Raw genomic sequence first — 15,176 nt, 5'->3', positions numbered from 1 at the left:
AGGTGAGGCCTTGCAGTTACAATCAGAAACCTCTGTTTTCTGACTTAAGGTCGTTTGCTTTTGCGCTGCTTTATTCTGACTGTCCCTGGAAGGCAAATGAGATCTATAACCCTGCACTGAAAGATATTCAGAAGTAACAGAATGTGAAGCAGCTGCAAAGGAACCAGCTCGTAGGTATGTAATGCCTTTCCCACCAAAAAGAAGCAGACAAGGGGACTGTGGGATTTAATTCAGAAAGGCTTCCAGGTGGGGTATTAATTTTAAAGATAAGAGGTCAGAAAACCAATTGAATCTCCCAGTCAACAATACGGTAAGAGTTTTTAATCTTTATATTTTTATTTTTTTAAAAACGAAGATCTTCCTCTGCTTTTACCCTAGTTAGGGTCAAAAACATGAAGTCCTCCACGCTTTAGTGTAAAAGATACAGGTGATTACAAAAATCTCGTGTCTATAAAAGGAGCACCTTGAGATGCAAGGTCTGCAAGGCACATAATAGAGTTTGGGATCATCATCTCCCCTCTGACCACCTACGTGCTGAAAGGGTGAGGGCAGGAGGAGGTGGATTATCAGGACAAGGAAAATGTCCACCTGTCGTCAGTCTGCACCTCAGTGGCAGAGCCAGGATTAGAGTCTAGGTCTCCTTGATCCCGCTTTGGGTCCCTTTTGATGAGGACAGTGACTCCCACCTCTGTCCTACAGCCCCCCCAGAGATCCCACAAGCCACAGTAAGTGGTCTGAGGAACCTTGTAAAGTGAGCACTACTCCTTCAGCAGATGGATAAAGAAACATTACTGGCATGACAATTAGAGAGTCAGCAGTGGTTCACTGATCCAAACAGACACCTTACCTTTGTGTACTGCTCACTTAAGAGGACTGTCCTGGAACTTCTGCTTCCTCACCGTGCCTTAAACCTATGTCTCTTAAATTTAGCCTGCTAAATTTGTCTGGATAGATCATATCTTCCACCTATTCTAAGTTGAAAGGAGTCACTCCACTTTTCCTTTTTTTTTTTTTTCCCTTAAATATCGGACAGCTAGAAAGCTTGCTCAGAGCAGATGAGCAATTTTCAGACAGCAAGGAAAAATGTGTCCATTCTGGGAAGGTTTCAAGAATCACATCCACAGCAACTTTTTTTACTTTAGCTTCAGCGTACTAATGCAGTGTTTCTGCATGCCTCCTGTTATCAGGTCTGGTCTACCACACCGCATCCTAGCCCTGACCAAAAGGGTGCTGTGGCAGCTGCTGACCATTCGCACTGCAGAGGACTTTGATGATCTCAGCCAGATCTGGTGATTCTGCGGTATGCTGAAATGTAGATATATTTGCCCTACCATACCAAATATTTTCAACTCTCCATCAACCATTTTTGAACAAATCCCTCTACCAAATCATAAAAACTACATGGACTTGCACTTCCTTTTAATGCCAGTAGGAACGCAGTGCTGTTACACCCACGGTCAAACACAGGCAAACAGATCAGATACTCAGCTTCTGCCCTGACATTCCACTGGCAACAATACTGTGTGAATAACAGCCTCTAGGTAAAGCCACATGTGACCTTCTTTGAGCCTAAAAAAGCTCTTCTGTGGAAGGCAAAACACAAGAACAACAGACAGGGAGCCAGCAGGACCTGCAAGCGTCACCCAAACTGGGTGGGATCCCCTGGAAGAAGTAGGTCAAGGTGAGACCCAGGAGAAGATGCAAATGAAGATTATCTTCCAGAGAGAAAGAATGTTTAATGAGAGAAGAAATGAAAAGTAGCTGCAAGAAGAGCCAACGCGGAAGAGCAAACAGTTCTGGGATGGCATGAGATGGCTGTTAGAGGATGGCCTGGACCCCTTGGTGGGGAAATCTGCTTCACGGTGTGCTCATATTCGCTATGCTGTTATTTGCTAAGAGCAAAGTCAATCTTTCTGGTATTTTTCATTCCCCTGTTAAAACAGTTATCAATATCGTTTTATTCTCTCTTTTTGACCCCATATAGTGGGGCTGAATTCCTTCTCACCCCCTTCTCACTTTTTTTTTTTCCCCAAAAGCCATGAGTTGTTCTTACCAGCCAGTCTCTCCGCCAGGGTGAGGGCGTGCACAGAGGGCCGGTAGTCAGGGGCGTGCTGGGCTTGCTGGGCTGCCTGCTGGTGGAGGTTGTACATGGCACTCAGCGAGTTCATGGCGTGCAGGGAGTAACCATTCACTCCATAGTGCTGCATGGCGACATCAACCTGGAAAACAGCGACCAGAGGAGAGAGATGCTGAGGGACATGCTATTTCAGTGTCCCGGTGTCTCAGCAGAGCCTTGGAAATGCAGACCTGAAACTTCAGCTGCTGTGTGCAAGGCTCGTTTCTAGCCTCGCAGCTCCAGCAGGGTCTGGGGCAAGAATCAAAATAGCTCCTGTAGACCTAACACGTTAAAAACAGCAGTCTGGCTTCCAAGCTTAGAGACTGGCATCTGACTGTATGTACACACGACATGCTGAATAAAAAATGGGAAGGCATTTTTCAGGGTTGTTATATACATATATTAATAAAAGATATCATATTATTATTACTTTTAATGAACTGACTTAGCTTCATCCCAGAACTAGCTAGGGTTTTGTTCCTATCACTGCATACAGTGAGCTGTTCAATATTGTCACTGCTCTGATATCAAACTATCTTTTTTTATCTGAACCCACTCATGTAATTTATTTCCATCCATTCTCCTTAAGGGTCTTCATAACAAAGCCCAAATGATAGGGGAAAACTCATAATGTAAAGTAAAATAAATCTGTAGCTTAACAGGGACAAAAGCGTTATTGCTAAAGAGGGGATTAAGGTTTGCAATAAATACTGGTCTCATAGCTCAATAGCAAAGAAATTATTTGGAAAACAAACAAACAAAACAACTAATTTTTTTTTTGTTTCTACAGTGGGCTCTGCATGAAACTTCAAGCTGTTTTTCCTTACAGGCCATCTGTAAAACTGAGCTAATATTGATCCCAAAAGCTGAGCGATGCTTCATTCACCCGTGTTATAAATGACTGAGGGCCTCCAGGATGCCATTTCTGTGGTTCATAAGACATCAGAAAGGATGTTGTGAAACATTTGCCACAAAAGAAAATTTCAAAAACTCCACTTACACCAGCAAGTCATCGTCTGGAAAGTCAGTGTAATGAATGACCCTTCAGAGAAACAGGTCCAGCTGCACTAGCTTTAGGAAAGCAGACAGGATATCTAGGCGACCTCGTAGAAAACAGTTTTGGACATTGATCATTGGAGGGAGGTGGTTCAGCTCCCATGATTTTTTAGGAACCTGATGCATTAAACAGCAAAATTTTGTGTCTAGCTGTTAGTATGAAAAATTACGTATTTTATTTTTTTTCAGTAGTGGGGGCTCATTTATCTCATGCTCATGCCTGAAGACCTTCAGTTTTGCATGTAGAGGATTTACACTGTGAAGGACCGACCCTCAGTAAAGAAGGAGGAGTGGACACAAGCGACGGTGAGCCTCTGGGACTGGACAATCACTGGTCCCACTATCCCCATTACTCCAATTTCCCATAATCTCCCCCAAAACCTTAATGTATGACATATGGACACAGAGTAAACTTGTTCAACATCCAGAGACCAAGCTGTAGCTCCTGGGAAAAGAACTGCATTCTGTGCTGTAGGGTCTAGCAACGACCTCAGGCATCTTCTGCCTTCACCCTTTCAAACACCTCAAAGTTGTGGTGCCCAGAAGCGGAGGCAGGAAGGCATGGGGAGGGGGCTTGTTCCAATGCCCTGACAGCTCCGGGGTGGTTCTTGTGCCTCTGGGATGTTTGCTTTTGACTGGAGGATGCTGTATCCCGACAATGAGCATTGCTTTTGGTATTGTCTTCTCCAAGAAGCTGCAGTAATTAAAAGCTGGTAATTTGGTGATCTACCATCCAGCCTCATTGTGGCTATCCACCACCTACCTCCCACTTCACTCTGCATGATGCCAGGCACATCCCTGTGCCCCAAGGACAATGTTACCAGTCACATCCTTTCCTATATTATCCAATATAAAAGTATAAGCAAAAAATGTACGTCCTACTTGAATGTGCATACGGATAATTTTAATATCAATAGTTGATTTATTGAAAAATGCGTCTAAGGGGGCCTGATACGTATTTTGTAGCTAGTTGTGAAAACTGGGAAAAAAAAATCCGATCTGCTTTAACATATCCCAGCAATTAATTTTGAATTGATTTTCAAGATATTTCACTTCAAAATTCACTCAAGCTTATTTTTAAGAGAAAAAAAAATCCCCAAATAAAATCATCAGTTCAGCCATCATCTACACTTTATCGAGGTTTCATTCATTCCGGTGGAAGAGAGGGTTCTGAGCTGAGTCAGGGTGACAACGGGTATTTTTGGTTTGGATGCTGACCATCCACAGGGATGCCACAGCTCTGCTCTAGCCGAGCTCAGGGAAGATGTAAGCGATGCCAGAATTGTGGCATGCGCTAAGGGACAGGAGCGTGTTCCAGTGACACGTGCTGCCAGTGTGGCCACCAGAAGACACGTCCTGTCACCTGGAGGAGGAAGGTCAGGCTGGAGCTCGCTGCAGGTTCCCACCACGGATACTTCTAGCAGTGCCTGAGGCAGTTTTGCCAGGTTTGGCCTGCAGGGTGGAGGAGTTCCTGCGTGTTTTGTGGCAGCCACGTGAGGACACGCGGCTTGTTAAGTGTCCTGGGCTGCTGCCAGACCTCAGTCCCTAACAGACACCGGAGAATCCACACTGGAGCTCAGCCTGGCTAAGAGAGACGTGGGAGGCCAAGTGTCTTTGGCTCCCCAGCTCACAGAAATGCCTGTTGATTTCCTAATCCCCTTGCACACTCTTGTTTTGCACCAACCTGGCACATTCAGGGAAGAACAAACAGGGAGAGGAGGCGAATATCCCTATAACACCCAGACTGGGGGCACTGCAGGGATGTGCCTGGAGCCCAGGCTTCCACTGAAACACTTGTTCCAGGGAGATTTCAGGATATTTGATCATTAAAAAACACTTATGTGTGTGCACATGTGCTTGAACAAACTTTTCCAAGTGACCTAGAAGAAAGTGCATCAATTAAAAAAAATATAAATAAAAAAATTGATAACAATGGGCTCACGTGCAGTACACATGTACCACAGAGTTCATGGTAACAGCCTGGCATGCTGCGGCGCAGGCGATGAGCAGAACTTCCCAGCCACTTGTGCAGCACAAAAATCACCCCAGGTTTTGTATAAAAATGGGGGAAAAGAAGATATCTTGCCTTTACTGAGCGAGACCATTCAACCTAATAGGCAAAGTTAACCGAGACAGCAAACAGCTCCTGCTTAACTGTCAGCTCCAAGCACACTCCAACCCCAATAAATTAAATATTTAAAAGACATCATGCAGCAATTTTTTTTTAATGGAGAAAGCCATTCATCAAGCCACCGCTGTGTTTCACAAGCTGTCGAATACTGCTTACACTGGTTAAAATAATCTTTATATTTCATTAAGCAACCAAATAAGCTGATCCCTCCCCACTGGCTGTATAGATGGTTTTAATTTTCGAAATCTGCAAATGCATCTTTTATGTCTCTGGGTGGCTGGAGGGCCTCAGAGCAGCCGCGGCCAGAAGCAGGATGAGCGCAGCCACCTGCCTGCAGCAGCACCAGGCTGTGAGCTCCCTGCTCCTCGCCTTCTCAAACCCAATGTTACCATCCTAGCCCCCAAAACTCACCTATAGCTTCTGCCTCCCCACAGATCCCTCTTTATTCATTTATAATGCTTAATTTGATGCAAAACAATGTGCACATATAGCAGCCAGGGATGGATATCCAGTTATCCCGGAGCAGAGCTGAATTTCTCCAGCTGCAGCATGGCTCCCACCCATCTCTCCCCAGAAGCAACCCCCAAAACCTCAAGTTCCCATAGAGAAAAGAGTAGAAAGCCACACGTTTCCTTGCCAGATGAAAATTTCTATTCCTGGTGGCTTGCATTTCTGTATGCATGTAATTGAAACAGGTCTGAGGACAATAAAACAATTTTTAAATATGGTATTGAAGTTTTCTGCGAAGTACCTTGCAAGGTCCCTCTACAAGGAAAAAAATAAAAGAAAGAAAATAAAAAGACCTAGAGCTGTATTAACTGCACACAAGATTCTGCGATGGGTGACGTTTTCTGCTCGCTGCTCTCCGCATTTCACCCCCTTACCCCTCCCAACAAAATGCCATCAGTCAGCATCAGGCTTCACACGCCAGCCGACACAAGGCATTTAACAAAAATACAGAACTGACAAAACTCATTAGGGGAGAAACGGGGAGAAATGTATCGATTTCTGCAGCCTGCGAACCAAGGTGTCACTGTGCTGGCCGCAGAGCTCGTCCCCACAGCAAGCCATACTGGGCGAGGACATCCACAGCAGCACTGCTCTGGAGAGAAAGAATTTTAAACCAAGACAGTGGTTTTGTTCAGTGTGTTATCCTGGAATAAACGCACGTGCCACCTTTTTTCCGCTCCCTTGTTGAAACTGAGGAATTTTCTTCAAGTGTTTATTCTGGCCAGTTTTCCCAGGTAAGAGTAGAAAATGCCAAGGACAAGACACTTGCCATACTCAAGAAAATGCCATTGGGTGAAATGAGTTTGAGGCTGGGTCTAGGATGTGATTCTTTGCAGGGGCTTTGGACCATTTTCTCCTTTCCCTGCAACTCGCTCCTCCCAATATCAAACCATCCCAAATGCAAAATAGTACTGAGCCTAAACTCACTGACCTATATGAGATACTCAGATGCCACCATGAAAAATAGGAAAATAAAACCTATCAGGTTAAAGTTAAAAGGAAGACTAATTTTTTTTTTTTTTACTTGAAGGAGTCGAGGATAGGACGTCAGAGCCTGCATTTGACTGGCAGGCATCATGAGGTGTTACTTGGTCATTTCATTACATCCTTCTGAAAACTGGGGAGGGTTGGAAGGGGAGGGTGTTTGGGGTCTTTTTTTGTGTAGAAAATAAGCTGTACTAAACAAGTAACATCCAGATTTTGACAGCTCATTGCTAGGAGTGAATTTCAATGCCATAGTTCATTTCTGATGAAAAGAGATGAGCCAGAGATGCACGTGGGGTTTGGAAGAGCTCTGCATCGCATCGGGTCTGCACCCGGAAGCAAGACATAGCTTGGCAATGGGAAAAGCATCAGGGGAAACAAAAAGTGGAAGAAAACCTTGGCTCTGTGACCTGTGCCTTGGCATTTAGGACCCTGCAGGTGACAGAAGAATAGGAGCAGCCCTGGCACCTATAAAGCTAAGTTGCAGTCCTCCAGCCCGGCACAGCGCAGGCAGCACCTGCTCAGCCGGTGCAAATCATTGCTTGCGTTTCTCTGCGCCGACTGCAGGAATCCGGTCACTATTAGCAGGGAAGGACAGAAAACGGTTTGTGCTGACACTGTTCCCGCTATCACTGCCGGCAATAAGCCTCGCCAAAAATAAAACCACAACAAAATATTTCCCCCGCTCCTAGGGCTGTTCTGCTCTGTGATTTCGTGCTCTGAGTCCTTGTTCAGAAATGCTTCAGATCAGCAAGATGGATAACGAATCTGTCCCTGCTTATCTGACAGCCTAGGAAAAGAGGCTCCATCTATGCACAGACAGAGGGTTTATACGTATTTGGTACTAAATGAATTACATACCTAGGGGGTGCTGAATAAATGATCCTTGCAAGAGGTTTTCTTCAATCTTATTTTTCTTATGTCCCTAAATCTTTAAGGTATATAAAAGTCCAAAATCGTGTAAGATAATAACCAGCATGCTATAAATCTGTTTTGTTCCTCACGTGAGATTGTTTCCTTAGACTTTCGGCAATCTCACCTTTGTAGTGGGTGAAATATAAATAACTTCAAGTACTGCAACACATCATATTTTCTCATTCAGACGTCAAAGTCTGGGAGCAACACGCACCATAAAAACAGCCTTCTGGAGGGCTCTTCTCGTGGCCGAAATAAAGGAATTGAGAATAGCTCTTAAAAATCGATTCCCTGTTTCTAATCTACCTGCTGTATTTTTACACCTGTGCACATTCCCAGACCTAAAGGCAGTTAATTTCTTAGGGCAGAGTGAGATGTTAATTACCTCTGGTCTATTTGAACAAGTCGCAACCCACCAAAAGCAAAACCCGAGTTATTACACCAAGCCTCGGAACTCACATTCAGCTACGACGACCGAGCTTGTTATCACTGTTCCACCCCGCTTCAGCAACAAGCCAGCTGGACCTTCCTCTGGCCTTTAAAATGAAAAATATATTTTTTTCTCCTGAAAACCGAGAAGATTGCTAGCAGTTGAAATTGGAAATACTGCAGTTTAAGAGCAGTTTTCATCAAATAATTCTCTTTTTTTTCAGAGCTCTAATGCTGAAGAGTGCAGCAACTGCCTTTGCAATGCTCATTTGTTTGTAGCAGAAGTATAAGGGGATCTGAGGGGGGTGTAAGTTTTAAGAAACAAGCCTCGGAGCATCCTTTTGGGGCGGGGGGAAGTTCCATTGCACGGCTCTACCAGCTCGGGCACCAGGATGCAAGCGGCTGGGATAGCAGGGCCTGGCTGGCAGAGGTAGCTCTCGTCAGTCGCTGTGGTTTCTATTTAAGGCTTTTGTGAAATTGCATTTCCCCCCTCCCCAGAGCCCCAGATACCAGCACCAAGTGATTGATTAGACAGTTCCTGGCAAAAGAATTTCCAGTGTCTGTGTCAGCGGAGGTGCACTTTGAAGGACAGCCCAAAATAAAGTAAAATAAATAGAATTAAGACACCCTCACTGTCATTGCTTTTGTCAGGCACAATTTTTAAGACTTGGATCCCAGTGATTAGCAACGTAGAGCCAGGACTGGGATCACCAAGCATCACTGTGGTGCTGGATCTCTTGCTCGCCATAATTTACAGGTGACAATCAGTGTGCGCAGATCGACTCGGTACAAACCTCCCTCTGAGCAGCATTCAACCCTCAATAAAAGATTTTATAATTCATGTTGAAGCAGAAACATTTTTCCTGGGCAAACAAGAGAAGCTCTTAATCTGAACATCGCTTCAGCTCCAGTTTCAGGATCTTGGTCTGCTTCCAGCTCAGTTAACAGAAAAAAAATAAGAAAAAAGAAAAAAAAAGAATAAAGCACACATTTTTAGGCAGATTTCTTACAGCTAACGTTGCAGTGGAAAGCAGAGCCTGCAGCCCAGCCCAGCCCCGAGGAGCAGGAGCACGCAGGGCCCGGCTCTGCCTGCATTGCATCTGTGGCTGTGGACGGCAGGCAGCATCGTGCCGCAGCCAGGCTCCGACAGCCCTGCCCCGGCTGCACCTCCCTGAGTCCCACACGTGGAGTAGCCTCAAAGTGCTTGAAAGCGATCAAACTACTGACTTCACAAACGGCTTAAAGTGTTTAACTTGGCTGCTTATATGAAGGAAAAAAAAAAAAAAAAAGTACTTTCCCCCTCACCCTTTCCAAAACAAGCATGTTTCTGGCTTAGTTGTATTTGTATGTGGTTTTTCTGGCTCAGCCCTTCCTCTTGCTGTAGTGAAAATGGCTTTGCTCGAGAAGCATCAGTTCATTCGCCTTAGTGCTGGCAACGCGAATTTTCCAAACTGGACAGCAGGAGAGGTCCCAGAAATCCCAAACCCTGCCCTTCAGGGCAGCACAAGAGGAAGCTCATGGCTTGCTCTCTGCCCCCCAGACAGTTTTCTGCAGCGTATTTGGCTGCAGATCACTTGCAAGACCAAACTGAGCAGCCTGAAGGCAGCCTCTTGGGGCAGCTGGGCTGGTGGTGGGGTTTGGGGGGAAATCTCTGATGCCCCTGGAAGATGCAGCAATGTCCTGGAGGTTTCTACCCATGATGTGACCAGGACAGGGATGCTGGGCTGAGGTGGGGACACACATTGGGTCCCCTCCACTCTTCCTCTGGGCAGCAGCTTCTGGCAGAAGGAAGGGGCAGGCAGGACAGGAGGGTCATTTCTCCACCCATCTTGATTTCTCAAGCGAGCCATGAGCTTTGGGTGTTAAACTAAGAGCAGTCAGGCATGGGAGAATAGGAACACACCTCTGTGACATGCAGCAGTTTGTGCCACAGCGTTGGACTTCGCCTCCCTTGGCACAAAAGTGACATTTCTGGGTGCTTTTTCAGCTGCTTAGCTGAAAAGCTGCAAGGCTGTCACACCGAGCACAATTTGGCTTGAAGCTGATTCTGGACAGATCAAAAGAAATAGCTAATTCTGTAGGGAACAGGAGCTGAAAGCCTGAACCCTGGCTGCTTCTGCAGGTACGGCTGGCTCTGCCCCTGCAGGTGGTGTTTGCAGGGCTCTGAAAACTACACTCACAAACACACGGTGGCAGTTGCTTCTGCTCAGACTAGGATCAGCTATAAGGCAAAATGACAGGCAAGTCAAAAAGAAAATTAATAAATCCTAAAAGGCAGCTCCAGCAAGCCATAAAATTGTGGAGAACTTTTAATACCGTAAAAGAATAGGACAGAAGACTTGAATTTTCCTTCGTTACAAGGGATAACACTAATTTTCCTCCCACCACTAAAAAAAACCTACTTGTGCTCCGTGACTTTCAGAAGGGGCTGGAAGAAGACTTCTGTCCCCCTAAAAGCAGGCCACGACTTGGAGCCAGCATCGGGGCAGAACCACGAGTGTATGCGATGCTGCCTTTCCCATAAGCATTTGGATAGATATACTGAATTAAACACGCTTGCCAAGGTAAGCAAGATGTTTTGGCCACCAGCAGGTGATCTGAGCCTTGAGGAGCTGTAAGATGGGCAGAGCAGCTCAGTGCTGGGTTTTGCAGGGAGATGCGCAGCCCTGCAGCGCTCTCACCCAGCTGGTTGGCATTAAGCAGCTGCAGACACCCAATTCCCGCAGCTCCCTTTGCAGAAATTGGACATGCAACCCCCCCCCCAAGCCCCATCACATCACCTGGCTTCCCCTTCCTGGAGGATCCTAGTGGAATTCCCAAGCACTCTTTTCTCCCTAAAAATACTTGACATATTGTCATCTGGACAGTTTGAAGCAGCGTTTCCCAAGTCAGCGCTCACTTTATGCAACCTCTCCCAGGAGAGCTGTGCCAGCAGCTACCAGGAATAAGCCACGCTTGTGCTGTGGCCCACCCACAGCTCCTGGCTGCAAACACCCACTCACCACCGCTGGGAGAACCGCGGGTCCCTGCCAGCCGCGTCCCGGCTCCCATCCCTCCCTCGGCGACCTCCTTCCCAGGAGCTTTGGCTGTGCCAGGCATGCTTTAGAAATCATAAATCATGGGCCTGATCCCAAACCCAATGGAGTCAACGTAAAAAAAAAAATAAAATAATAATAATAATCTATCCCAGCAGTTTTTGAACTGGAGGAACAAGACCTGAGGATCTTGCCTAACCCTGGTGCACCATGAATTAATGCCTACGTATTTAGCTGCGTTTCAGAGTTCTCCATGCTGTGCAACAAGCGTGTGGCAGTGGATGTTCCCCAGGAGTAGGTTAATTTATCAGTGGCTGTGCTGGATTGGTGAAGCAGGGTTTTATTGTATCCCTGCTCCTCAGCATTTCTCCTACTTAATTTTTGCCAAACGACACGAGGCAACTGTAAATGTTTCTGTTCCGACATGGGCACTGGACATCAGCACCGAACCTTTAGAAAGGGCTCAAACCCAGCTGACATTTGTCACTGCCTCTCCAGAAGCATTTCCAACTTGAGCTGAATTTTGGGATGCCCCTGAGAAACCTCAGACCGAATAATTTAACTTCTGTCTTAGAAAACACGGGCTACTTCTTTCTAAAGGGCTTACCTATTGCTGCAGCAGCAGAGCCGGCAGGTAGCCGCATCGGAAGCGCCCGGTCCCGGACCTCTCCTGCAGCACCTTGGTTTTGTAGGGCTGGTCGTGGGGAGGACAGAGGGGGAGAGGTGCTGCTTTCTCTGGCTTCCTTTCATTAGGATCCCCTCTTTCTCAACGAAGCTTTCTTTTAGAGGAGAAAGGCATGGCACGGGGAACAAAACCCGCTGCCTTCGCTCCCTCTGCGCCTACATTGTGCCAAACTCGCCCGGCCCTTCTCCCCGAGCAGCGGGAAGCCTCTGCAGCTCTGCAGGTAGCTGGGGAGAAGCAGCATCTGCACAGCTGGGCGAAACAGCCGGGTTTTCTGAGCCGGGGAGAGCTCTGCAGGAGCCCCCTGAGCTGCGCGAGTAGGAGAACATCCCATTTGGGCATCGGGATCTCGTGAAATTAGCAGGGAAAGCTGGAAAGCCACACCGACTGGCTCGGCTCGACAGCCCAATTTCAGACATTTTTGCCTTGAGTGCGTTGGTGTAATTCAATCCGAGCGCTCATCGGTCACGGGGGAGCTCGGAGCTGAAGTCACTTTTACCCTTTCACGGATTTTTTGCCCTAAAAACTCTTGGTTGCTCGGGTGCGAGGGATGCACACGGGGCGGGGAGAAGCTGCAGATCCCCGCCGTGACTCCCCCGGCCCCGGGCAGCCCTTTGGGGCGACCCCCTCCTGCCCTCCCGGGGGGGTCCCTCGCCTGCAGGGGGGGCACGCCGGGGGCTCCCCCAGCCTGCGGGGTGAGGAGGCGCAGCCCCCCCAGGGGCACGGCTCCGAAACACAGAGAGGCGGTGAAAAGTCCATGGGGGGGCTCGGAAAGTTGGGTCAGGGGGTGTTGGGGTTCCCCCCCCCCCAACCCCACGCAGATTCCCTCCCCCGCGTGCTCTGTGCTCCCGGCAGAGGTGAGAGCAGAGGAGGGAGGGAGGGGGGTGGAAAAAGCCCTCCGGCCCTGCCTTCGGGGAAGCGGGAGGCTACTTCAGACAAAACAGTTATCCATTAACATCCAATTATCACTCGGTCCAAGCCATTAATTATAAATCAGCCTCCTAATTGGGATAATTAGCTCTCTGCTACTTAATGTAGTATGACTGATGCGTTTGGAAAGAAGGTAATCACTCCATTTGTTTAGCGTTAGGGGAACAAATCCAGCTCGCAGGGGTTCATTTCAGCCTTAGCCCCGACCCCCCCCAAACAAGAGAACCTCTTCTTGGCCCCAGCAGCTTTTTGGGAACCGGGACAGGGACGGGCACACGCAGCCCCCGGGGCTGGGGCTGGGGCCGGGCACCCCGCCCGCGCCCCCCGCTTGGCTGGGGGCCGGGTTAATTGGAGGGGGTTAATTAGAGGGGAGGGGGCCGAGCCCCGGTGTGTGACCCCCTCCGGAGGAACGGGGGAGCCCCCCCCCGTGTCCCCCCTCCCGGCTCCGCATTTAACAACCGTTCCGGGAGAGCGGAAAAAACTTTCCTTCTTGGTAATTCTGATTTCTTTTTTTTCTTTCCCCCCACTTCCCCTGGATGTCTCATTAATGCCGGCTGCTCGGCGAGCCGCCGATAGCTGCGGGACATGATTAGATATTTATTACTGTCATTTACATGGAAAACTTGAGCTAACCAAGTGGAACTGGAGGGGGCCGCCGGAGGGGACGGGATGGGGCGGTGGGGGAAAGATTTTTTTTTTTTTTTTCCCTGGCTCTGGAAGATGAACCCGAGAGCGGGACCGAGCCGGAGCCCGGCCGGCTGGAGAGGCGTGTGGGGGGCCGAATCCTACCGAGCCCCCCCTCTATGGGGCAGGGATTTTGGGGCCGAGCCCTCCCCGGCTCCCAGGCTCCGCGTTTCGTTTGGAGAGGGAGCGGGGTGCGCGCATCCCCGTGGAAAACGAGGGATTTTCCCCCTTTCTGCTGTCGGGCTCGCTGGGACCGAGGCGATCCTTCGGGACACCGGGAATTTGGCCCGGGATGCGCTGACCCCCTCTCCCTCCCCGTACTGGCGGGGGTCCCCCCCGAACCGCGACTCCGCCTGGAAATCAACGGAAAGAGCAGCCGGGGAGAGCCGGGGGGGGGATTGGGGCGACCCCAGGGCTCCGGTGGGGGGGCGCTCCCACCCCCTTCTCCAAAATAAATAAATAAAAGCAGAAAGTCACGGCGGGTCTAGGGCTTAAACCGCTTCTCCCACGGAGGAGAAACTTCCCGGAGCGCTTCGCTTTGCCTAAAGGAGCCCGCGCCCCCCTCATCCCCAGGCGGGACCCCCCTCCCGGGGAGGTCACCCTCGCCCCCCGGCAGGTTTGCGGTGCCCCGGCAGCCGGCACCCACCGGGACACGGAGTTTTTTTTTCCCCGACCAAGTGCTGGCTGCGCCCCCCCGCCCCTTCCCGAGCTGTTATCCCATGGCCCGAGGGGCGACTCTGGCGGAGATGTATGAGATCTCTTGCGGTAAAAATATGCATGCTGATCCCCATTTGGTTAGCCCTATAATGGAGGTGTAAATAGGTTTCGACTGCGAAGCCCTTAATTTATCACCCGAGCCTGACAGCGCAGGTCCGGGATTTATATACCTCTTAAAGTCAGAGCGGGGAGGGGGTCGGGCCCCCAGCTCTTTGCAGGCGGGTCCCCGTCCTTTTTTTTTTTTTTGCCGTCTAACCTTGCAAAGGGGTGGTGCAGGGGGATGTTTTTCCGTAGAAACATCCCTTAGCGCTGCCGGAATCGTGCCCTCCCACGCGGTCCCTTCCTCACTCAACTTCAGCGGCACCGGGAAAAAAATAAAAATAAAAAAATAAAGCAAACCACAGGCACCCGGCCCCACTCGGGGCAGTTTCTGCCGCCGGCGGGCTCTCACCTTATTAAAACATCATTATGTAAATTGGGGGGAAAGTTGTGCTCCCCCTTCGGAGCCCGGCAGAGGAAGGGATGCGCGGCCCCCGCGCTATCCCCGCCCGCACCGGAGCGGGCTTCGTGTGGGCTGATAGTTGGGGTTTTGCCTTCAAAAAGTAAAAATGAGAAAGCAGCGTACACTCCAAAAAAAGCAAAAGATTAAAAAAAATAAGAAGGGACGGCAGGGGATGCGACTCGCGCTGCAGCCCGGGCTGCGCTTCTCCGCGGTGCGCGCACCCCTGCGAGTTTCTCCGCGGATTCCCCCCCCAGGAGCGCTCCCCACTCGCGAGAGGACCCCCCGACCGTGCCCTATTCCCCCCCCCCGAGGACAACCGGAGCCTGGGGGTGGGGGTCTTACCTGGGGCGGCGGCGGCGCAGCCCGTCCTCCCGCGTGGGAGCGCCGCCACGCGTGGGAGCGCGGCGCGCCCTAGCCCGGCCGCCCGCGGTGCCTGCGCGCTGCCTCCGCGCCCGGCGGAGCTGCCATCTACCGGGAGGCTGCAT

General features: G+C 49.5%; 1 protein-coding gene across 1 annotated transcript in view; it reads right to left on the bottom strand.

Annotated features, from left to right (window-relative positions):
- The window catches only part of DMBX1 (diencephalon/mesencephalon homeobox 1), a gene marked incomplete at its 5' end in the record, with an annotated part of 22,791 nt that extends 7,615 nt beyond the window's left edge, over positions 1-15,176 (bottom strand). The window contains 3 exon segments of the mRNA XM_080601386.1: positions 2,054-2,219; positions 15,034-15,063; positions 15,066-15,176. Of these exon segments, the coding sequence (XP_080457512.1) occupies positions 2,054-2,219; positions 15,034-15,063; positions 15,066-15,176 (307 nt within the window).

Source organism: Anser brachyrhynchus (genome assembly GCF_964034855.1).
Source record: "Anser brachyrhynchus genome assembly, chromosome: 8".
Taxonomy (NCBI): domain Eukaryota; kingdom Metazoa; phylum Chordata; class Aves; order Anseriformes; family Anatidae; genus Anser; species Anser brachyrhynchus.
The sequence above is the reverse complement of the archived record's forward strand: the minus strand, read 5'-3'. Positions and strand labels throughout refer to the sequence as shown.